We start from the raw sequence: 24,575 nt of genomic DNA on the forward strand, positions 1-24,575 counted from the left end.
GAAAAGACTGATGAACACATGCAAACAACAAAGTTTACTTGCATGTGCCAGAAATTCCAGAAATTCACAAGAATTAAAGGAATGAAACTTACCAGCTTTAAACAAGAGTTTGATCGGTAGAAATGGAAACTCTTGACACCACGATTCCAGAGGCACAGTCTGATTGTAGAATAAATGAAACGAGATGAAAGAAATCTAGAGAGAATGAGGAGAAAAGAAGGATTCAGAAAGTTAGAGTGAGATGATGCATGCAGAGAGTGAAACATGAAATTTAAAATTTTCATATATATATCATTGCCAAAACCGATCGGTCCAATCAATTGCATACACTTGTCCTTCTCCACTTTCTATGTATTTCTTAGTCCTTACAAAGATGATTGACAAGCGTTCAAAAGAATACAAACACTAATAAAAGTATATGTAACAATTTCTGACCTGTTATTAAGGAATATGATATTGGATGATGGTTGTTCATGATGGTATAATATAGTATAGTCACAATAAAAATGACAATTTTTATTCTCTCTACACAAATATGCATGCTATAGTTTTTTTATTTGTTAATATAATATTTGAGTTTTGTTAACGAGAGTATCAATTGTATGGAAATAATTAAGGTCAATTAAATGAAGGTTAGATATGTTTAAGTTAGAATCAGATTTAGTGCTTTGAATGATTAGTTCTTTTAAATAAAAAAAAAAATTGTAATCTAATTATTATTTATAATTTTTGTCCACTGATAAAATTTTAGTTCTTACTTTAAATTAAGTCATAACATATTTCTTACTTTAATCTAAGTTAAAATTCAATTGTAAAAATGACAATTTTGCATATAAATAATTTTAATTAATTAATTGATTAATAATTTTAGAATTTGTTTTAATTGATAAACTGATATTTTTATTGGATAAGAAGGAAATTAGAGGAAGACGTTAAAAGATATAATACTAATAAATTCTGAATTTAATTTTATATGATAATTAATATCACTTTTTATTTAAAATTTTAAAACAATATGTTAATGAGTTTTACTTTTACATACTGTTTCAATTTCTCATTTTTATCAAAGATTCATATTGGATTCACAATTTTTGAAATGGGAATTGTTTTTAACTTAAAAATAAGAAATGAAGTGATTTAAAATGTTTTATTGGGCTATAATGGTTATAGAGAGTTTCCATTAGAATGGAAGGCACGATATCGATGGTAATCCATAGTTTTATGAGATTGGGAGTGGCACTTTAAATCCTGTGGTCTGTTGGTAGTTTATTATTAGTGTGTGGATGGAATTAGGAAATGGCAACAAAAGTTGAAAAATATAATAAGCAAGCACAAAACCCTTATTATTCGTTAATTAATGCTGCTTTTCCATAAAGTTCTCCACTAACTATTATTATTATTTACGGTCCATTGAAAAGAAGTGAGTCCACTCTGAACGGTATATAATAATGTGTGTCGACCTACCCAACCAAACTCAACCTTTGTGAGTGTACATCAGTGTTAAGCACGGCTGCTTATAAAGCCATATTTTTCACATAACACTAATCTCCATTTCTAAAATCATTTACTTAAATTTATGCTAATATACAGACTAATAAGATTACAATTAGAAAAATATACTTTCACACACGTAATTTTTATATTCGTTTAACAACATTCTTTTTTTAAAAAAAAAAAACTACAAAAATTTATTCTTTTAAAATTATTTTATTCTTATTAGGAATGTTAAATGAATGTCAATGTATGTTATGCTATTTTTACTCCTATAATTATACAGTGTAAAATAAAAAAAATAATTCTTTAACATACTTAAATTTTTACGTTTATTTAACGTTATTCTTATTTATTTTTTTCTTTTTTTTTTAAATACAAAACTTTACTGTTTTATAACTATTTTAAACTTGTATCTTATATTAAATAAATATAAAAGTATCTCATAGCAGTGTTTATCAAATAAAAAGAGTGACATATTGATTCCGTACTAAACGGAAAATGTACCTCCACCAACTCATATTCTAAAGTCACATCAAACATCTATCTCTAAAAATCATGTCACACCCCACTAACCACTAAGTGCACCCGTTGTCAACGATCCAATGAAACCCTTCGCACTCTCTTTCTCTTTCTTATAAAAAAACTCATGCTTTCTGTGACTTCATTCATTCATCCATTCAGGTGAAATGACAGCAGAGAAAAAAAATGGAGATTGAGGACGCATCAAGTGGAGCATCCATTGCCTTCCCTCTTGGCTTAGCTCTTCTCATTGCCGTATTGTTCTTCTTTTGCACCTTCTTCTGCTGCTGCTTGCATTGGGAAAAGCTCAGACCTTTCTTTCCATTTTCTTCTCGGAATATCACCACTCTCCCTCATCACCCACTCACACCCATAACTCCCCCTCCTCACAAACCAGGCTTTCCCGTCTTGGTAACCATTGCTTTCTAGTTTTAATTTATCATCATATTGTTTTTCCATAAACAAAGCATGTTTTTTTTTTAGGATATAACTGATGGGATTTGTTTGGTGGTGTTCAGATGATGAAACAGAACAGTGGTGAGAGCTTTCCGGTGCTGATGCCAGGAGATGAGGTTCCAAAGTTCATAGCTTTAGCATGCCCATGTCAGCCTCCGACAAATGAAAGGATCACAATCCATGTGCACAAGGCAGAACCAAATGATTTTTGTTGAGCAAAGTAAAAAACTGTATAGCCTTGCTTAAATACCAAGTTGCAATCAGCAAACTCATCTCAAGTTCCTGCAAGAAATTTCGGCTCTACAAACTCAAACATCTGTGGATAGCTTTGTGTTGAGTTGAGAGAAATGATTAACAAAAGCTCGCGGAGTTGAAGTGATGATTGGAAAATTAAAGCTGTGCATCATCATCATCTCTAGCTGTTTATAACTTTCCTTCTGGATGGCACAGCATAGAATTTTCTCTTCTGTAGAATTTGTAAGTTGGTAGGAAGATGCTTTAAATGACAGGGTAGAGGTTGGTGACAAGATCTTGAATACGACAGGGTCCTTCTGTAAGATTGCAGAGATACGGATTGTTAGCTAAGGAAATTAATTTTTCTGAAACAATTCAAACATTTGCACGGTACAAATGTTTTGTAAATGAATAAATGTTGTGTGTTTGAACATTATAACATTTTTTTTTCTTCTCGAGTTTTGCATTAAATTGTGGAAAATCAGAAACTGGAAAAAGAGAGTAAAATATTAGATTTTTTAATTATGTGAAAAATAATGAAAATGAGATATTTTTGAATTTTTACTATTATTATAAAGAAAAATGTAAATATCAATAACATTAATTGTGTCGGATTATGTAATATATTTATGAAATAATCACACGTAAGGCAAATATTAACTTAATGAATTATGCAATTTTGTAGTTAAATTTCTTCACTTTAGAATGAAAATTTTAAGGAGTTTTTTTTCTGCCGATACATAAATTTAATAATTCAAACTTTGCCACTTATTAAGAAAGTTTTTTTTTGTTGCTTATTAATTTAATTTGTGTATTTGTGTGTATTTTAAAATGAGGGAAAAAAAAAAGAAAAAGCCAGAGATGGTTTATATAAATGAACAACAATGAGTTGTACGGTGGACATCGACATCAGTTTAATTAAGTGACGGACTTTTGATAGGAACGAGGAAAATTTATCTAACAAGGTAAAGTCGTTGTGACTTTCCTTCAAAGTTACATATCCGCATGCTTTTTCGATATGTTTGTTAAATAAAAAATAAATAAATATTTGCATATAGATTTTCTTTTTCTTTTAATTATGAACTCTAGAGAGCGCATATGGTAGAAGTTACTTACTACTTATGGATGGTAATATGTTTTCATCTAAAAAATCCCACCTACTTTACAATCTATATTAATAATAGAATAAATAATTATTTCAATATAATGAGTATTAACTAGTACAATAATTAAAAAAATTATAATTTTAATATACATTTTTTTATTTCACTAATTTAAAAAATATATATAATATGCATATGTATATCTTAAAATTTATTAAATTAAGATACACATATGCGTATTTAATATTTAATAATCATCATGTTTATAATAGAAGAAAAATTAACACTAATATACAATTAATTTTTTAAATTATTGTTTTAAAATTTCATGTTATAATTTCAATAACTTTTTTATTTCATTTTTATACATATTCCTATTAATTTATTTTAGTTTCTATAAATTTATATTACCGGAACTTAAAAATTAAAAAAAAAATTGTATTAGACTGGAGAAATTAAAATAGAATGTGTAAAAATTAAAATTCGTAACTTTTAAATATGGACACAAAAAATTGTAAAGTTTGTATAACTTGTTAAAGTTAAATGATTGGTTTTTTTTTTTAAACTCGTTCTAATTTACTTAAATAAATTATGGCTTAAAAATTCGTATTATGGTCATTGTCTTAAAAAAAATAGTGTTTTCGAAATTTCTCTTTTTGTTTTTTTTTATTCGCGGATGTCTAACTATTTTTATTTAATTAAAATATTGCGATTATTGGGCACGTGGTCTTCGAGAGGACGACATTAGCCCAATATGAAAGCCCAAGATTCAGCAGGTAGTATGAATTTGTCAAAGGAAGTGAATTAGAAGTAGGCAGTTTCTTTCTCCACCTTCCTGCACTTTCATATAAGAATATTTCCCAATTTTTCCTTTTCCAGATTATATAATGTTAAAAGAAAAATACTTTTGTATAATTTGAAATAAAAAATAACTTTTAAATAGTATCATTCAAAAGTTAACGACTTTCATAACCATTTTCAATCTTGTTGGTTGGAATTGAATTATTGTTACTCAAAAACGATAAATCTACTTGCAAAAGATTGTATGACGCTCAAGTTAGTAAGAAAACTTGAATTTTTTTTGAATATACACTCAAGTCAATAAAAAAGTTTAAATCTTTATCAATATATTAAGGATTAGTGACTATTAAGTTTGTATTTTTTAGAAAATACTAGTTGTATTTATAAGATTAATACGGGTTGTAAACTTATGTTATCATTAATACTTATCTCAAGTATGTAATAAAAGTATAATAATGACATTATGATATCTTATTATAAATAATAAGCATAATATCAAATTATCAAAATTAGTTATGATAAGTGGATATTGTTTCAATAAACATATGTTTGGATTGTTCCAAAATAAAAAGACTAAATAAACCTTATGAGGTTGTATTATTTAATATGTCTATTGAATTAGATAAAAACAAATGTTATTAACGAATTTTAAATTATGTGATTAATGAATTATTTTTATTTTTAAAAATTTTAAATTACACGATTTAAAGAGGATAAAATAAAAAGTTCTTTTTAATATGGGGGAGCATGAAGAAGCTTATGAAGGTGGTGGAAGAAAGTGCGATAGAAGTATGGTATAAGATGTAATTGTTATTTGGTCAACTGATTAAATACTATTGAAGTCCGTCTCCTTATGTCCTTACTTAAGTATCTTGAACACCAAAGTCCTTATGTCGAATTAAATTTTGAGTACAAGAACGTTATTTATTATACCTTATGTGAATAAGCACGAGGAGGGAAATAAAACTACATTTAAGGATTATGATTTTTGTGTGTTTAAATATCATGTGTGTAATATTTTATTAATGATAGGTAAGTTTGATTAATCTTAAATTCTTCACGTAATTGTTGATATAATGTGTAGAATTTTTACGTAATAGAAGTCAATAGTAAGAAATATAATTTTATTTTAGGAGGATTTCCTTTGACTGTTAGGCTTGGATATTTTGTATACTTTGGGTTGTCTGCGAATGTAACAAAAGAAAAGGTGAACTTAGTATATATTTAGAGTACCATCAGTATGGATATTGATGGTTAGGTTGAAAAGGAAAAAACGCTTAACTCAATAAAATTTATCTTTGTGTTCTTTTCACTCCTTTTTCTTAATATTATTTGGTCTAATAAATTATTAAAGAGAATGATTTTAAGTCTCTTCTATATATAATGGTTCAAACCTGTTATATTTTAATCATATTTATATATCATAATTAATATTGATACTTTAATATTATAATTATTATTTATCATTCTATTATTATTTATTACAATGTTATTATACGGATGTTAAGTAAATATTATTAGTATAATAACATAAACTCATTATTCATATTTATCCTATAAATAATATTAATACTTTTAAAAAAATATTTATTTCATAATTACTCATATTCCTAAAATCTTAAACTTTTTTACAACAACAACATAACCATTTTTTTTGGTGTTTTTCTCAATCCAAACCAACTACTCAGATTTTTTTTGAAGTTATTTTTGGCTTAATTAAGCTTTTACTTTCTCTTGATTCCAATCCACATTTTTCTTTACAGTTCTGCATGTAGTCTTTGGAGTTTCAAAATCTTAGTTTTGATGCTTAGGAATCAAACTGCTATATGACGAAGAAGCTGTTGTAAATTGTGTTTCAATCACCTATTTTCAATTCTAGCTTCTTCTTTGGAGCACAACAAAGATAAGGGATGTTAGTGTTTTGTTTGAATCTTAGATTATAATTGAAAAACCTAAAATGGTTACGAGAAAAGTGTTGCAAGTGGTGTTCTGTTATCAAATGATTGAAATTTAGAATGTTCTGTTACTGTAGGTGCTATAATGAATGGTCTGGTTGAGTAAAGAAAACTTTCTCTTATTTGATGAAAGATAAGAACATTGATTTGTATTAGCTTATAATGTAGATTCATAGAGAAGGAATTTTGATTATCGAATTGATAAGTTTTTTTACTTATATTATTATTCATATTCGATGAATTGAATTACTTGGTTTCAGAAAGAAAGTATTGTTTTAATTTTGTTGATATCAATATAATTAATTAGTTTAAGTAATAGATAAATGTACGAAATCGAAAAAAAAAAAAGGCTGTTAAATAAAACGTTTTTTTTTTTATTTTGTGAAAATGAAGGTTAAAACGTAATGAAAAGAGTCTGAGAATGGCGTGAGTGGTATGATTGAGAATGTTTAAATCCAACGGTGTTGAACAGATATCATAATTAGCATGCAGCACCTTCCAACATTGAGCATCATGCATGGTTTTATTTAACAGCAGAGCGTGCAAATGTAGCACTTCTTAATCATTCTTTCTCTTAATCATCCAACACTCTCTACTTTTTATAGTTAAACATTACTTATGATTACTGTATTTATTTCAAAATGTTTTCTTTCTTCTAAATAACATTTTTTAACTATTTCTTAAATCCCATCTCTTCAGTTATGTTTCACTTCAAAATAATAGACCAGTAACATTTCAACTACTAGCAATTTGCAATTGAGCATGATTCATTTTAATTCAATTGCTAATATTGAATTTGAATTTAAAAGATGTAATTGTCTTAAATATTTGGATATGAAGGTCTGTCATCTACAACAGCTTTATTTGTTCTAAATATATTTCTGATAATAAAAAAAGTAATATATGCGATCTCTTAAAAAACGTACTGGTGATATATGGGTATAAAGTCGAACACTTTAAAGTAAAATAAAAATAAAAGTGAATGTCTAATATAATGTGTAATTACAATTTAATGTTAACATGAACAGATGATTTTGAGAAGTTAACTATACATTCATAAATTACAATATTAATTGAATGATTATATTTATATTTATATATTGTTTATAATTTTAATAAAGATGTTCAAAAGATAGATAGTTGTTTATTTAGAAATAGTTCTAAAAAATTGTTAAAGAATGAAGGTGTTGGATTAGGGAAGAGAATGGGTGAATACATATTTTCTTTTTTACTTTTCTCTTTTAAAATGTTTTATTTCTTTACTCGTTAATTATCAATAAATCTCTTTCTAGTCATTCGTGTGATCGACAAACTATATCTATGTTGAGTCTATCGAGAAAGAGGTTCACTAAAAAGATACAATCATCAATAAAATTTAGCACAACCATATAAGAGATTGATATCATTCTCTAGCACAATAAACTAATGAGTCTTTCATCTTTATATATTGTTTAACTTTCTCATTTCTCTCCCAAACTTAGATTCACGTTTGGATTCTCAACAATAAATAGTTGTAAGAAAATAAAATAATTTAAAGTTTAAATTCAAATAAAATTTGATCCTAAAATATATTTTTAATAAAATTTCTATAAGTTAATTTTTTTAAAGTAAATTTACATAAGTTACCATTCTAAAAAATTCCATCTTTAATATTTTTCTTATAATTTATTATCTTGTAACTCATTTTCTTTCTAAAATTCAATGACTATGAATAACGAGGGTTTACATATTCGATGGGTAATATTTATGAATGATCTAATTTATTAATAATACTTATTAATGAATAGATAATAAAAATATTTTAATTATAATATTACATTTAATATAATCTTATTGGGCAGATAACTTAATATTTTTTTTTTTGAGAGGTTGGATATTGGAGAATGAAGTGTTGGAACATTGTGGTTGGAGAGTGGAAAAGAGTGACAGAAACGAGAGCGTGATAGAGAGACAGTGAAGAGAATAGGTTATATGTCGCACTCTGAACCCGACAATCCAAAATTAAAAGCCGCTTTCTTGTCTCCCAAAACATCATTTCACTTTATACTCTTTTTCCTCTGTCTCCAAACACACTCTTTCTATTTTTAATCCTTCATCCTCTTTCAACTCTCACACTCCGACTCAATTCATTTTTCTTCCTCACCAATTTATGCTCCACACCACTATTTTATTACACATATCACTCAATAAATAAAATATTACTATCATATACAATAATCTTACATGATTTAAAAGATAAAATTAAGTGTAATTTAAATATTGTTTTTACCTATACTTTTTAGAACTGTATAAACCTAAAATAAATGCAATTATATAAAGATAATGATATTTTGATAATATTTTTTGACAACATTTTAACATCATCTATGTGTCATCATGTGATTGATCCAAAATTACTTCACAATCAATAACAATAATCATAAACATCAACATAAATCACAAAATGACGCGTAAATAGTGCTAAAATGTTATTAAAAAAATGTTGTCAAAATATCATTATCCTTATGTAAAACATTTATCTATCATAATTAAATTTTAAGTGTTGGATAAAATCTGCTGATTTAAGATTATTTCTTTGTTTATAGTTTTATTGTTGATACTATATTTATATAATACTCAATTAAAAAAAACGTTTTTAGTGTTTTAAACGATGGCTAACAGATGCACCCTAGATTTATAAATGAGTTAAAAACAAGTTCAATTATGTCACATTATATTTAAGTAACTCACTCATATCTTATTTTGTTAAATCACTCGTATCTTATTTTATTAAAAGACAATCCGACATTTTTATTGATTCGTTAATCTTGTTAAATAAATATATATAAAAAAAATCTTTCTAAAAAAGATCTATATTCCAAAAAAGTAAATTACTGAGATAATAAAAGGTGTAGTTGTGACAAACTACATTGTTTTCTTTGTTTTTTCTATACAGTGAAGTATTTTTTACTGAATAAAAGGGTACTAAAATTTAGTGAAGTAGGTTGATAAATTTTGGTGTTGTATTTATGTTTCCTATTTTGGATGAAATTGTGTTGTTGGAGCACAATGCATTGAAATTTAATATGGTGGCCTAGTGATTCTTTTTCAGGTTTGCTGTATTCCTAGAGCACTATGAAGAGGGAAACAGTTTGAATAATGAAAGAATGTAGAATTAAAATACTTGATTGTTGTTTTCCTTATTTGCCCTTTTATGTAACCTAAGCGCCTTACAAGTATGACCCACAAGATGTATGAGAGACAGTAATGAGTGGGATCCATACAGTGGTGATGCTTCTGGCTTTGTGTGGACATATATGGTAATTGTATTAACTTAGCGTTTTGTTTAAGTAAAATAATATTTTTTCAACATTCTTTTATAATATTTTAACATTATTTATAATTGGTTTATATTAATGTTTATGATTATTATTATTGATTGTAAAATCATTTTGGACCAATCACATAATGATACATAGATAATATTAAAATATTGTAAAAAAATATTGTCAAAGTATCATTATCCATGGTACCTAAAACGTGGATGAACGAAGTGGGAGAATCTTACCACTTTGCTCGGTTAATGAGTGGAGTTTCTTCTTGTACAAGCATTTCAAATAATTTTTTTTATCCATTAGTTAAACCTTCGTAACTTTTATTTTATTTCCTTTTATTTCATTCCTTCAACTTATTTATCTCATTTTTACCAAACAAATTAAATATAATTTCAAATTTCAAGTGCAGACGTCCTACAAATAATTTAATAGTTTGTAAAGTTAAACTTAAATTCATATATACTTCAATTTCATATCACATCATATATTTTATATATCAAGTATTAGTTTAAGTCTTATATGAAATAAAAATAAATTAAACTCATATTTCAATGTTATTATATTTTCCAAGGGAATGATAATCAATAGAAAACTAAAATAATACATTCAAAATTTATAGGTTTAAAATTTTATTTAATATGGAATTTATTTTAAATAAGTTTTTCTAAATTCATTTCTTTGATGTTTTTATATTTGATGATCTTTTTTTTTATCACATTCTAAATAATTAATATCAAATCTTTACCTATAGTTCTTTAAATCTTTAAGAAATAACTCATCTAATTAAACAATTAGATAATTAATATCATATTTAAAAGTATATAAAGAAAATAAGTTGAATGTGTCTTGTTTTCTTCTTCACAACCAATTTTTCTTTAATCACTTTTAAAAGATAATCTATCTTTTTAAGTTTAAAATTAAAAAACTTATTATCATAATCTAATTGAAATTTCGTAATTACTAAAAAATAATCTGTAATAATTGAGCCACAACAAAAAAATGTTATGAAGAAATACATGGTATATTTATAAAAATTAAATATACAAAAACTCATGAAATAAAAAAATAATAATATGAATTATTACACTAATATTTCATATCAAGTCAAATAAAAGAGTTAATTTTTTTTCTTCAAATATGAAAAAAAGAAGACATATAAAAAATGGAACAAAAATAGTGAAATTATGTCTACTTTTTTTCTTCAAAAACAAAAAATAAATAAAATTGAAAAATAAGTATAACTTATGAAAAACTCAAAAAACAATAAAAAGCTAATTTAATTTTCATATATATTACATATAATATGAAAATTTAAATTTCTTTTAAAAGTTTCTAATTTAAAAGTTTAGAAACTTTAAAAAAAAATTGGGAAGACATGATTTTGTGTTGAAAAACTCATCCGAATACCGACTTTACCTGAATAAATGAAAACAATATTTTGCAGCAGAATGATAAAATACATGTTATTTTCTTTCTGTTTCATAAAGTTTTGCATTTTGTTATTTTGGAAGCACACAAGCATGGTTCAGAACTCTGCAGAATTTAGATCAGAAAAATACTAAATTGGGTCTTAAAATGAAGTTTTGGCATGTAGCTCTTAGTTTCCACAGATCAATTCATACAAGAAGAATAAATCAGCCGTGGTGCGCTCTCAATCATCATAAAAGCAGGGCCATTCAGGACTGAAGGTGTGTTCCATAGTATATGTTCGGCGGAATATTATTAAAAAGGTGACAGTACCTTACTCAAATTTAAATAAATTTAAATTAAAATTAAATGAAGGGATACTGCAAACAAACAAACTTTGTCTTGGACATGGGAGGAAAATTGAAAATTACAGAAAGAGAAGTTTTTTTTTTTTACAAGAGGCTTTCCTTTTTATTAAAGTCATATATTTTAATGCATGGAGTTTCACATCAGACAGCAAAAGCTTTAGTTACTTTATGCCCAATGGAGGGTCCTTAGTTCTCTCTCTCTCTCACTCTCTATCTTCTCTTCGTCTCAAAGTTTCAATCACTCTTCTTCTTCATCTTCATCCTTTCTGATCTTCTGTTTTTCTCAGGTAAAATGTTTTCATATTGCAGCTTGTGTGCTTTGCTTCCACGTTTTGTTTTCTTATGTTGGTTGGACTAAGCAATTGGACCCTGAATTTCTGGAACCTTTCTGCAACCAACCCTTTGTCTGTGTGTCTTTGTTTTTACCCTTTTTGCTTTCATGCCTCTTACTTTGCCATGGGTCTTTGTCTTTCTCATTATTAATGGCCGAAGATAGTTTTCAATCTTTCTTAATACTTTCCCAAATTCCTCTCAGACCATTCAGACAAGTATGATCTTTTCTTTCTTTCTCATCTTTTTTGAGAGTTTTTTTTTTTTTACTTAATGGTTTGTGATCTTTCCCCCATTTATCTCTCTTCAAGGTCTGCGCATAAAGAACTGATCTTTGTTTTTTTCTCTTTTTCTAAAGTTTGTTTATAGAAGATTTAAATGATTGAGTGAAGAGTATGGTTCACGAATCCAGAATTCTCCCTTAGCCATCAATTTCTCTATATATTTTTTGCTCTCAAGATTTATCCTTTTGGTTATTTTTTAGAACTTTTTAACTTTTTTTCACCAGAAAAAGTAATAATTACCCTGTTTGCACACTATGTGACCATAAAAGATTGTCGTATTTTCTGATATTTTTATTGTTTGTTTAATTATTATTATTATTTTTGTGTGTTTCTTCTAACTCCCAAAACTCAAATCCTTAGTATCTAATTTGGAATTTGCATTATTAAAACGTTATAGAAATGTATAGTTTGATGATTGTTATTAATATCATGCATTTTGGGGATAAAGCAAAGAAATTTTGAGAAGATAGGTATACTTGAGTTCAATACATTGTAGAAGTTCTGAGATGAATTGTTTGTTAGGGTTGTTTACAGATTAGAAATCAAGTGTGGCAAGCTGTTTTTCAGTGTAGCTTTTACGTTTTCTGTTTGTTTGCTTGCCGATCTTGAAGGTTGTGGCATGTAAAGTTAGATAGTTGAGATTACCGAGTTTGGTTTATGAAAAATGTGAAATGGTGTCATTGCTTGATAGGGCATACAAAAATTGAGTGCTTTGGGTTAAAGTGTGATGTCTCCACCATTGCTGGGCATAGGAGAGGAGGAGGGTAAAAGCAATGTCACTATGTTGGTTTCCTCATCAACCACCATGGAAAGTGTGTGCCTGAAGACCTTAGAATTGAAAGAACGCAACTACATGGGGTTATCTGATTGTTCTTCTGTAGACAGCTCAGTTCCGTCTTTCTCAGAAGAGACTAAAAGTAATCTGAACCTGAAAGCCACCGAGCTCAGGCTTGGGCTTCCGGGATCACAGTCCCCTGAAAGAGATTCCGATTTTTGCTTAAGAAGCTCAACTCAATTTGATGAAAAACCCTTGTTTCCTTTGCGTCCTCTCACTGACGATCACCATTCTTCAACCAAGACTGCTGTTTTGGGAAACAAGAGAGGGTTTTCAGATGCCATGAATGGCTTCTCGGAGGTAAACACCAATTCACTCGAAGGATATGTACTTTTTAAATTTTTGCCTTACCCTAATCTATCATGCAGGGGAAGTTCCTAATTGATTCTGAGAACAATCCTATACTATCTCCGAGGCCCGGTTCTAACTTGGGATTAAACCCTGGTTCTACACTTGAGAAGGCTGGGGCTCAGCAAATCAAAATGAAAGAAGCAGCAACAGCAAAGGAGCCTCATTCTGCCAATGAAACTAGACCAAGTATTAATTGTTCTGCAAATAACAGTAACAGTGCACCAGCTACCAAGTAAGTGGAAAACTATAACCGATCACATTAAGTTTGGAAGTTGGTTTTAACTGTGGGAATCACCTCTAACCATATCATGCTTGCGTTTCAGGGCTCAGGTTGTGGGGTGGCCCCCTATAAGATCATTCAGGAAGAATTCATTGGCAACTAATTCAAAGAACAATGAAGAAGTTGATGAAAAAGTAGGGGGTGGTGCACTGTTCGTCAAAGTCAGTATGGATGGTGCTCCCTATTTAAGGAAAGTGGACTTGAATAATTACTCTACATATCCAGAATTATCTTCTGCTCTTGAGAAGATGTTCAGCTGTTTTACCATAAGTAAGACTAAATTAGTTTTACGAGGAAAAATTGACCTTAAAACTTGACCTTTTTCAATTATTTACATGGACAGTCTGCTTGGATCCAGTTACTGCTTGTTTTGGTATGATAACAGGTCAGTGTGGATCTCATGGAATTCTGGGCAGGGAAATGCTGAATGAAACCAAGCTGAAGGACCTTCTTCATGGATCAGAATATGTTCTTACATATGAGGACAAAGATGGAGATTGGATGCTTGTGGGTGATGTTCCCTGGGAGTAAGTTCTAACTCATATGCACTTACTTTTCCACTGCCTTTTCTTTAAAAGAATAAAGTCCTCAGTGACAGCAACTTTATATTCGTAAAATGCGTATTCTCATGATATAGTTTTGATTCCTCTTAGCTTGTCTTGGGAAAGAAGCTAGGAAGCACTAAAACTTCAAAATGATTCCATAGTTAGATTAATATAGTATTTTACCGTGTCTATATATTTTTGTCTTAATATTAATTTAGGATTTCTTATTAATGATAATTATATTACTTTATATGGTGAATCTTAGCTGCTTCGTGTTGTAAAATTTTTAAATTTATCTTATCCGCATATCAGTTTTTAGTTCTTCTATACGTGTTTCGTGTCTCTGTTTTCTGGGAAGGAACTTTGATAAATTGTTGAAAAATGATTTGGCGTGTAAGCTTTGTGCACGAGACATTTGAGTAACTTGTAGCTTATTTTCATAAGAAACTTCAACTAACTTATGAAAGGAGCTACTAGTTACAACCTGTAGGTGTGGATCTGTGGAATGCATTTCCTGTTTTGTAGGGGACATCGAAGATTAAGTTAGATTCCCGGGAATACCATTATTACTAGGAATATTAGTCCCATCCAAATATGGTTGGTAAATACTAGGAAACATCTTCCGTTTCTATGGGAATATATGATTCTTGTTTGAGATTTTACGTCAACTAGAAATAAGACCAATTTATAATATATAATTAGGAGCAATTCTCATTTTACAAGATGGTTTTGTAAGGATGAGTTAGGTTTAAACTCATTTTCTAATATGGTATCAAAGTTTATCCATGTGAGGTTTGTTGGGAAACAAACTAGTCTACTGTTAGTCCATGCCATATGAACCTCCATATTCTTACATGCTGAGTAACTGTCCTTCCTGTGCTATTATCAGTTTATGAATTTTCAAAGGAATTTTTTGAATGCATAATGAGTTAATGAGTAGTTTAACATTAAATTTTAGTACTGGAGAAATAAATTTCAGTCTTGATAATATATTTCCAGGGATTGCCACAACTTTTATTTTTTGAGCATAGTGATAGAACTATGCAATTTTATGAGATCATGATTTACTTTTGCTGAGGTAATGGATTTTGTAGCAATGGCAACTTGTAGGAGTAAGATTGATTTTTTAACTATTTTGATATGTAAAACCATAATGTAATTTAGGTTTTCTTTTAAAGAACAATAGATACTCCTTTATTTTTTTCGGCAACTGGGCTAGCTATATTTATTTACGTTTAATTTTGGTTTAATGGCAATTCCCAAAATCTTACTCTTATCTATGAATTATATGGTGTAACGGTGCGATGGTATAAGAACATTTAAAAACTTTTGCTACAAGTGAAATGTTGTGGTTATTCAATAATGTGGTATCTCCTCGTCTTCTAATAATAATAACGTATACTTTTCCATTGATAAAAACCACTTTCATATATATTGGTCAAGCTTTTTGCATGCCTAATTTAATCTTTTCATGAAATGAAGTTGCATAATGTTTGTTTCCCAGCAAACGAATTTCAAAAATGCATCAACTCTTTGCAGGATGTTTATTGAAACATGCAAGAGGTTGAGGATCATGAAGAGTTCCGATGCCATTGGTTTAGGTATGTTTTATCGAACACATCTATCTTATAAGTATAACTTTGAACATACTTGTCTGAAAATCGTGTATGTAGGAAAGGAAAAGCAATGAAGGAACAAGCCTCGAGTTCGTCAATTCAATGCATATATAACATGGTTAAATGGTTTATCAGTCAATAAGCAAACAAAAATTTCAAATTGCCTGGTAGTTATTTCAATTGTGCAGTGGTGGTGGCAAGAATACAAGAAGAAGTTATATCTATAATCTTAGTAATAAAGTAGTCTTATGGCTACACCTACAGTGCTAAGACTTGTAGTTCAAATAAAGTTTGAAAACAAATAGCTTCTACCCAATGAGTTTATTTTGCATTGATGTCAAAAATGCTTGAACATGTTCAGAATCCAGATATGGTTAGAAGTGAGCAATTTTTTCAAATTTTACGAAAATGCTTATAAAAAAAATGAATGTGAACTATAAAAATTGTGAATCAGTAGATAATCATAGAAACACAAGTTGAAATTATTTTACTGTCACAATTGTTTGAAATCTGATTTCAACTTCTGTTAATGTCCCTGAGTTACACGTACTAGAAAATTTAGTCTATTCATATCTTGTTTGAATTTACATTTTTTTGTGCCAACTTGCAGCTCCCAGGGCTGTTGAAAAAAGCAAAAGCAGGACCTAGGAAGTGCCAGTGTTCCTCTCTATCCATCAAACTGTCTGTGGTATTAAAAGCCTCTGGGCTATTGGGGGCGAACAAATCGAGGGCGTGGTGTCTTGGAAGCGAGAACTGAAGGCGTTTTTGAGTGGATAGAATCTCATACTAAGCTGCATCAATCCTTGTATTGTTTATCATGTATGCTTTATGTTATGCTTAACAAACTTCTTTTAAGATTGTTATGTTCAAACTTACAAAACCTCCAAAGATTTGACTGTGGGAGTGAGTACCTATATTTTACGATGTTGTTGAAGGATCTGTGATGTGTAAATTTTGCAGCATACCTTCAGCAGGGTGTTCTGTGTTTGTGTGAAAGAGAAAAACAAGTTGTATGTCAGTATGTTCCTTGCCATGTACTACTGTTTACCACTTATCAAAATCATTCCCAAAAAAGCATACTGTTTGTAAGGATCTAACAAAAAACTGACACCAAAAGGCTAGAACTCCCAAGCATGTTTTCTGAAACAAATATTAAAAGATTATGCTATGTGAATCTTTGAGATTTGAGCCTTGCCATGAACTATTTAGATTTTGTCTAGACATTTCAGATATGGTTGTTGGGGAGTGTAGGATAAGCATGTGAGTCTCTGACCATTGGTTCCAGTGCATTGATCTTCTTGTTCAATCAAAAACAACACACAGCAATGGCGTGACATTATGGGCAATTTTTTAGCCATTTGTGGCTCTAGTTCTATGTTAGCGTACAAAGTGGTGTCTTTCATGCCTCAGCTAATGGGGAATTAAAGTAAGTTGAGTAATGGGCTTTTCACTATTTTGTCTCCAACTTAATGCTCCATGAAAGGAAGAGAATGTTGATTTGACGTTTTCAAATTTAGCTGTTTGTTGTTACCATGATTTACTATGTGCAAAAATGACACAGGCAATGCAAACACCCAAACAAAAGAGGGTTGATTTTAGATACCCACTTGCTTCATACCAATTTTGTCTACTTGTTTTGGGTAAAAAAAAGTGGTTTTGCTGTTTTGAAAGAGAAAAGAGAAAAAAATTATTGGCATATTTATGGTCTAAGTAAAATTATAATTAATGATTCGTTGGATTAACCAAAATTTTGACATCAAGTTTGCCGTATAGTTTCCTCATTTTAATAATTAGGTTCATCAATTGAAGGAGGTAACTGGGTTTATCAATTGAAGGATGTTTGTGATTAGAGAAATCACTCTTATATTTTTGTTTTATTTTAAGTTTTTCTTTTTCTTTTTTCTTTTTATATTTGAGAATATTGTTGTTTTGATGTATTGATTTATTATAAATATTTGTTTGTGTTTTTTTATATAACTATCTTCAAATTATAAATGATCTTAATGCAACTTGATTGTAGTAATGAGTTTTTATTTTCATTTGAAAATATTGGTGTTCTCTTTTATAGTTATTATTATTGTACTGTATAAGCGTTTAGTCAATTATGGGTCGGATGATCAACCATCCAATAACAAAGCGGGAAAATCGATCGGTTAAATTAAATTATAGTAGCTATCAAAAATAATTAGATTAATCATAATTCATGTTATGGGTACATGGATCATAATTGGATCAATCTTAATCAGAGGTCCATTATGACAGTTTATAAATACATGTTTGATATTCTAAGTAGTTGGTTATTTTTACTATGTATTTATTGTTAAAATTATCCAAATAGATATTGACTTTAACATCAGAGTGTTTTCTATAGTGACGTTCGAGAACAAAACTATAATCTAAAGTATGAGTTAGAAAATAAATGAAGATTTAACCTCAACTCCACCAACCGAAATGATTATCATTTTCTTTTGTTGTTTTTCATAGACTTTTGCAAGTTTTTCTGTTATTATTGTTTCCTCAATACCACTTTGATGCAAACATGAAGTTATGATTAGAAGATTACAAATGAGGTGTATGTAGTGAGTGTTTTGCTCTGAATTATGTTGCAAAAGTGTAGATTGAGTTGAGGTATGCATTCTTGGCATGCATGGGATTCTCTTAAACAGAAGCAAAAGAGCATGTGCCCTCTAGTCTAATCGGTTTGGTTCATCGTATTTGATGTTCCTGGAAAATATTGCAAATCTTATATATCCACGGTTTCTCTTTGCAGTTTTAACTTGTGATAAAAATCCAAGGGTGTAAGTACCAAGATATTTTAAAGTACCGATAGAAAACAAAACTTTAAATAGGAAATAAAGAATCCGGCAAAATAATCTTAATCTATCTTATCTCCTATCTCATATCCACTACTCCTTACCAATAAAAAGAATAAGAATATGCATTGGTTTAATTTACAAATGTATCACTACGAATATGTACTGTGTACGGACTTAAGAGCCTTTTACCAGAAGACAACCAAAAGAATAATTTTGAATTTTCGACTCTATAATATTCTATCAGTATATTTTGACCGAATAAAAATTACTTTTTCTAACTTTTCCTTTTTTATTCTATATTATAACATTTTAATTTCAAATTCTTTAACCTTATTGTACTATTTATTTTATAACTTTTTTCTGATCCTTATAGAGACTGCAAAAAAATAAAATATAGTATAGATAAAGAATGACAAGAACTTTTTTAAATATGAATACTAGAATTAAAATCCCGTTGACCTATAAATACCAAATACTAATTTAAACTGCTGAGAATATAATAATATAAAAATAATAAAAAAGCCTAAAAATAAAGAATTGTTTTAGTTTCATGACATTTTGTAAACCCATTTCATAGTTTAAATTTTCACAATCAAGTGTTAAATGAATTTTACAAACTAAATAGCTTATTGTTTTTCAAGTACTTCGTAGTAATCCCTGAGTTGAAATATTACTTAATATGAAACTATAAAATTAATAGTTTTTCACTAATAAAAATGAAATTTAATTTAGTTAAAATACTAGTAACTTTGAAATGAAGATATTTAAAATCCAGAGGCAATTTGCCCACATTCGTACACGTGGATCTAGCCGTGGGATTTTGGTTAATAAAGACGAAATGCAAAGTGGGTTTAGTTTGGGTTTGTTTGTTTGGTTGCATTTGCACCTTTTGGGCCCATCTCCAAACATCATCTTGGTATGGATTTTGGTGGGCCTGGTGGTCATGGCTCTTTCTTCTGGGCCTACTACTACTCTCTAAATATCAATAATTATATTTCAAATCATAGAACTCCCTACGGGTTATGTATAAATTGATATAAGCCTTGTTGAGTACTAATCATGTATGAACTCGTTCAAGTATTTTTTATTTAAAACATGTCAAATATACAGGATTTTTCACATTAAATGAATACATATATATATATATATATATATATATATATATATATATATATATATATAGGATAATACATATTATATAATACTTTGTTGATGAGCTAATTAATAATTAGTACCTGGTTTAAAAAAAAAAGGGATTTGAGAGTGATTATAATTGTGATGAGAATATAAGGTGAGTTTTTTTAGGGCTTATGGGAAAAAGACAAAAGCAATACTAGTTTGTGAAAATAAAAAAACTAAAAGATTCTCATTCAATCAAAGTAGAACATGATTTATGACAGGTTCGATATGCACTTGGTATTATTAGGCATTTATCTATTTTTCTATCTTCTGGGAACCAATCAGATTATATTGTTTTGACAATCATCCCATGTGGTTTCAAGACAGATGCAAAATGTGGTCTTCCAGCATCACACAAGTCAACTTCCTAATGCATGCACCATCATTACATCCCTTCACATTGCTCAATATATTACTAATTATATAAAATATCACAATTTATTAGCAAAAAAAGTATACATATATTTATAAATAAACTTAATGCAGCAGATTTGTCTTATTCAGGAACCCGTCAACGCTTAACAAATCCATGGAAAAAACAACCTAATCAGTTTTGGCATATCCAACTGCTGAATTTTTTTTGAAGTTTTTACACGCATAAAAAATAATTCTAAGATTTGTTGTGCTTATTTTATGACAAAGTTATGCAGTATGATTACCACAGGTTGTACCTGAACAGAATTTTCATGATTATTACTCATATTTGCCTTATTTTCTCACTGATTCACTGGTAAATAATATAAATGTAATTCAATTCATAAATAATTATGCTTCTTTATTCAATACTTGATTCTTTTCTTACCATTTATTGTCCAGCAACTAACCAAGATCTATGCCCATGCCTTCAATCATTCACATGGAAGAGCTATTGTGGTAGAGCTTGCTGCAATTCAGCAGCAGCATGGGATGGCAAAGATTAACAAACACCCATACTTTGCTGGATGTGAAGCAGTACTGTTACCAAACCAAAGGAAATTGAAAAATATTTTTTTTACATTATTTTCATACATTAACAATTTACTTTTAAAGGTATTTTTGGTTGTAAAAATAATAATACCCAAATAAATTATCTCCAAAAAGTTGATGATATGCGAAAAAAGTGCAGTCATAAAGAAGTCCAAAAGGAGAGATATTTTATTGTGATGATTCAAAGGCCTATTAAAATGACATAAAAATAAACTATTTATTTGGAAAGTAGTTTAGAATATCCTTGAATTTCAACAGCAAAGGGACCCCACCTCATCCCAATCTCTTTGTTTGAAAACTTAATCGAAATAAAGCTTGTTATAAAGAATTGAATAGGAGAAGGAATTATGTGAAAGGTGCAAAACATGGCCTAAGATGGTAGCCAAAGCCAACTATAGTTCTCTTGGACTTGCTCTACCTGCCTTATACAATGCATGATTGAAGGAAGTTGGAGTGGTTAGAAATGGTAGTTGCAATTAAAAGTCATCAACCAAGGAGATCACAGAATAAATTATTGTCACACTATTAATTAATTAATTGCCGACCTTAATCACTTCCACTACAATCTAAAAAGTGGATTACTTTTGACAAACTACAGCTACTGCACAAGTGATCTTACTGTAAAAATTATGCAGATGGAAGGCCAAAGGGTGTGTGCTTTTTTATTGACAGCAAAATAAGTGGTATCAGAGTTATGCTTATAACTTATCCTAGTGATATTTATTGTTTTGGACATATTATTTTATTTGCTTCGATCTCTCAAGTAATATTTAATTTCACGTTTGAAATGTATATTTATCGACGTGAGATAATAGGTTGAAAGTCTCTCGTCGACTAGAGATAAAATCAATTTAAAACATATAAATAAATAAAAATCTCACCTTACAAACCGATTTTGTCGGATTAAATTAGGTTTAAATTTATTTTTGCGAACCTTATTAGCCATACTATATGACCTTAAAATCTCATAAAGTTGTTTGTTAAAGAGAGTGTATAGTTGTGCACTTTACCAGACCTTGATAGTTCAAATCAGCGTTTCAAATCAGACAGTGATAGAGGAAACACAACCATGCGGGGTCGTCGCTAATTTTGTGTAGTGTGTCTTGAAATCTAACCTGCTGCCAAAGCAATGCACATGACCGACCACTAATTGCAACATTCTTAATTATGTCTTTCTGGAGTAGTGTCCTCCTCCTAATCATTACATTATGCAACACAACGTTTGAACCCCCGTTTTAAACTTTGAGTTTAAGTGTGAATAATGAATCAGTGAAAGGCTTTGCATCACTCTTAACAAATTGCAGTTCATGAAACTGTGTCTTTGACCAGACCTCAAACAAAGGAGTTCATGACAACATTAGACTAATCAATACACGGTACGAGATGGATTTGAGAGTTTCTATCACTGCCATGTTCATCACTCTTACATCTGAAATTAATGTCACTTTGAGAACTCCCCAAGCTCTTGAGCGTGCGGCCCAGAAAGCTCCTTTATCTGTGCAATTGACAAGCGACAACTTTCACTTAAATTGAAAGATGATAACACAGTATCATCATCTGCTATTATTATTATTATCATTACCATCCCAAATGTAAATGGATTTTCTTTTTCTTTTTTCTGGCTTGTTTCATAAAGCTACATAGATTATTTTCCCTGAATTAAATACAATAATTGTTTAAAATTTAAGTGTTAGTCAATATATGTATAAGAAAGTTGAACAAACAAAATTAACAAATTCTTTCATTTAAGATTTTAAATTAAAAGTAGAGTTCCTCTTTCATTTAATGTGAATAGTATTTAGGTCTCATCGTTATCGAATCTACATGATAAATCCTATTTTGAAATACTCAACATTAGTTTATTTTTCCAAGCATATTATATATTGAAAGTACACTAACACCTAAAATATTTTTTACATACGATATTTTATTTCTTTTTATATCTTACTTAAATCAAATGTAATTATGGAAGACAAAAGTTTACGTACGATGAATTTATGTATAACATACGTAAATATACGTTTGATGTTTGTACTGCAGACATAAATTTAAGTATGCTATACTTTGGTAAAACGTAAACAATGAAATCTACATATGTTAAAAGTGTATAAAACATAAATTTTAAGTAAATATTAAAAAAAATGTCAAATTTAGGTGTAATCCTTATGAATGAGACATAAATTTGATGAGGAGAAAGGTTTTTTCTGTATTAATTAATAGAAATTAATAAATATTTATTGGAATCACCATACAAAATGTTTTCAAGACAAGGATTTGCTTATATAATTTGAAGGTTGAATTACTACAAGTTGAAAAGGATTAAGATGAAAGGGAAATAAAAGATATAGAAGAAGTATATATATAAGGTGGTTTTGAGATTGATGTAGTGTGATGAATAGGGGCGAATATTTGAAACAGAAAAGCATGTCCGAGTGTTGATGAGTTTGAAATGGTGATTGTACTTAATGAGTTGCATAGTGTTACAATTTACAAACATACTTAGATAATTTGATAGGGTGTGTCGGTACGTGTGTTTGTAAGAACCTTGCAATATTCAGGACCCAACACAAAGAGTCACATCCTCATCGATGAATATCCTAACATGCTTGTTCAGAGGGTAAAATACAAAAATCACTTTCATCTCCATGCTTCTGTACTACACCATCTCGACCCTTCATTTTAAATCAATACCTCCAATGCACTGTCCAATCATACATGTGGGTCCCATCCCTTCCCTTCCTTCTTTTTTCAACTACGGAACAAAATTTCTCAGAGAATAAGCTATCAACTAACAAAGGTTAAAGTATAAGCAAACCAACTATTATTACAGTTTTTCTGCTTTCTATTTCTTTTCAAGGTTGCAAAATTATTTTTCGAATCGTTTAATTTTGTAAACTTGGCTTTTATTAAAAGTTTTTTGCAATCAAATAATTTATCTTTGCACAACTTTTTTAACTTCTTTATTTATTTATTTATTTAAAGAGAAGTTTAAAGGAAAAGAACTCCTCCTTTCAAGAATAGGACAGATTACTATTCTCAATGACAATCTCATTACATACTGCAAAAACTCTTCTATTCAAATCCGTCAACAAATGGTTCAGAAATTAAGCTAAATTAAAAAATATCGTGTGATGTTTCTCAAAATATCACGTTAATTTTCTCAAGAAATATTATATTTATAATTTATTTCCTCATTTACTTACTTTGCGTTTTGATACGTAACACAAGCACACAAAATATCGACCATATAAAGGACCTAACAATAGTGTGTATTGATTTCAACATAAATGAGAAAGTGTGTAAAAAAGAAAACGAAAAAGTAATACCAAACTCACTATTGCTAATATGACTTAGTTTTTAAATTCCTTCAACTCGAATCATTTTAGTCATATAAAACGATCTAAAAAAAATTATAATCAATAATTAGGCCATAGAATTTGCTATCAATGACTAAATTAAATAAGTTTTTCAGAGACCATTAGACCCTTTTAGTCAATGGTTTAATTCATTTAATTGATACATGTCTTTGTGTTTATTAAATATAAAGGCTCAAAATATGATAATTAAATATTTCATCCCTCTATGCCTACCTTCTCTCTAGGCAGAAAGTGGTAGTATATATCAATCAATGAATTGAAAAAAAAAATACGTGGCCTTGATAGATTATTATAAATGCCAATTATATTGTACTTTTGGCAGGAAGGCATGTTGGTTTGTGTGAC

The 24,575-nt window shown here is 29.0% G+C and overlaps 2 protein-coding genes across 4 annotated transcripts; both read left to right on the forward strand.

The window, feature by feature from the left end:
• The first annotated feature begins 2,113 nt into the window (after positions 1 to 2,113).
• On the forward strand, positions 2,114 to 3,144 carry LOC108331244 (uncharacterized protein At5g65660). The gene is made up of 2 exons (XM_017565890.2): positions 2,114 to 2,424; positions 2,532 to 3,144. The coding sequence occupies exons 1-2, from the start codon at positions 2,200 to 2,202 to the stop codon at positions 2,682 to 2,684; spliced, it is 378 nt and encodes a 125-aa protein (XP_017421379.1). The 5' UTR covers positions 2,114 to 2,199; the 3' UTR covers positions 2,685 to 3,144.
• An 8,635-nt stretch (positions 3,145 to 11,779) lies between these two features.
• On the forward strand, positions 11,780 to 16,910 carry LOC108331749 (auxin-responsive protein IAA9). 3 transcript variants are annotated; one of them, XM_017566655.2, is made up of 7 exons: positions 11,780 to 11,938; positions 12,957 to 13,400; positions 13,469 to 13,683; positions 13,775 to 14,001; positions 14,075 to 14,258; positions 15,816 to 15,877; positions 16,503 to 16,910. In XM_017566655.2, the coding sequence occupies exons 2-7, from the start codon at positions 12,993 to 12,995 to the stop codon at positions 16,538 to 16,540; spliced, it is 1,134 nt and encodes a 377-aa protein (XP_017422144.1). In that variant the 5' UTR covers positions 11,780 to 11,938; positions 12,957 to 12,992; the 3' UTR covers positions 16,541 to 16,910. The 3 variants fall into 3 exon arrangements, with proteins under 3 accessions (XP_017422144.1, XP_017422147.1, XP_017422145.1); XM_017566658.2 differs by having other exon boundaries at positions 14,117 to 14,258; XM_017566656.2 differs by lacking the exon at positions 11,780 to 11,938 and adding an exon at positions 12,051 to 12,199.
• The last annotated feature ends 7,665 nt before the right edge of the window (positions 16,911 to 24,575 follow it).

The sequence above is a fragment of the Vigna angularis genome, chromosome 4 (assembly GCF_016808095.1).
Source record: "Vigna angularis cultivar LongXiaoDou No.4 chromosome 4, ASM1680809v1, whole genome shotgun sequence".
NCBI lineage: Eukaryota > Viridiplantae > Streptophyta > Magnoliopsida > Fabales > Fabaceae > Vigna > Vigna angularis.

Excerpts from the sequence above, each read along its gene's own strand:
- LOC108331749 (XM_017566655.2), top strand. The coding sequence starts at position 12,993 with ATGTCTCCACCATTGCTGGGCATAGGAGAGGAGGAGGGTAAAAGCAAT. Across the intron at positions 14,002-14,074 it reads GTTCAGCTGTTTTACCATAA|TCTGCTTGGATCCAGTTACT; the intron begins GTAAGACTAAAT and ends TTACATGGACAG. Across the intron at positions 15,878-16,502 it reads TTCCGATGCCATTGGTTTAG|CTCCCAGGGCTGTTGAAAAA; the intron begins GTATGTTTTATC and ends GCCAACTTGCAG.
- LOC108331244 (XM_017565890.2), top strand. The coding sequence starts at position 2,200 with ATGGAGATTGAGGACGCATCAAGTGGAGCATCCATTGCCTTCCCTCTT. Across the intron at positions 2,425-2,531 it reads AACCAGGCTTTCCCGTCTTG|ATGATGAAACAGAACAGTGG; the intron begins GTAACCATTGCT and ends GGTGGTGTTCAG.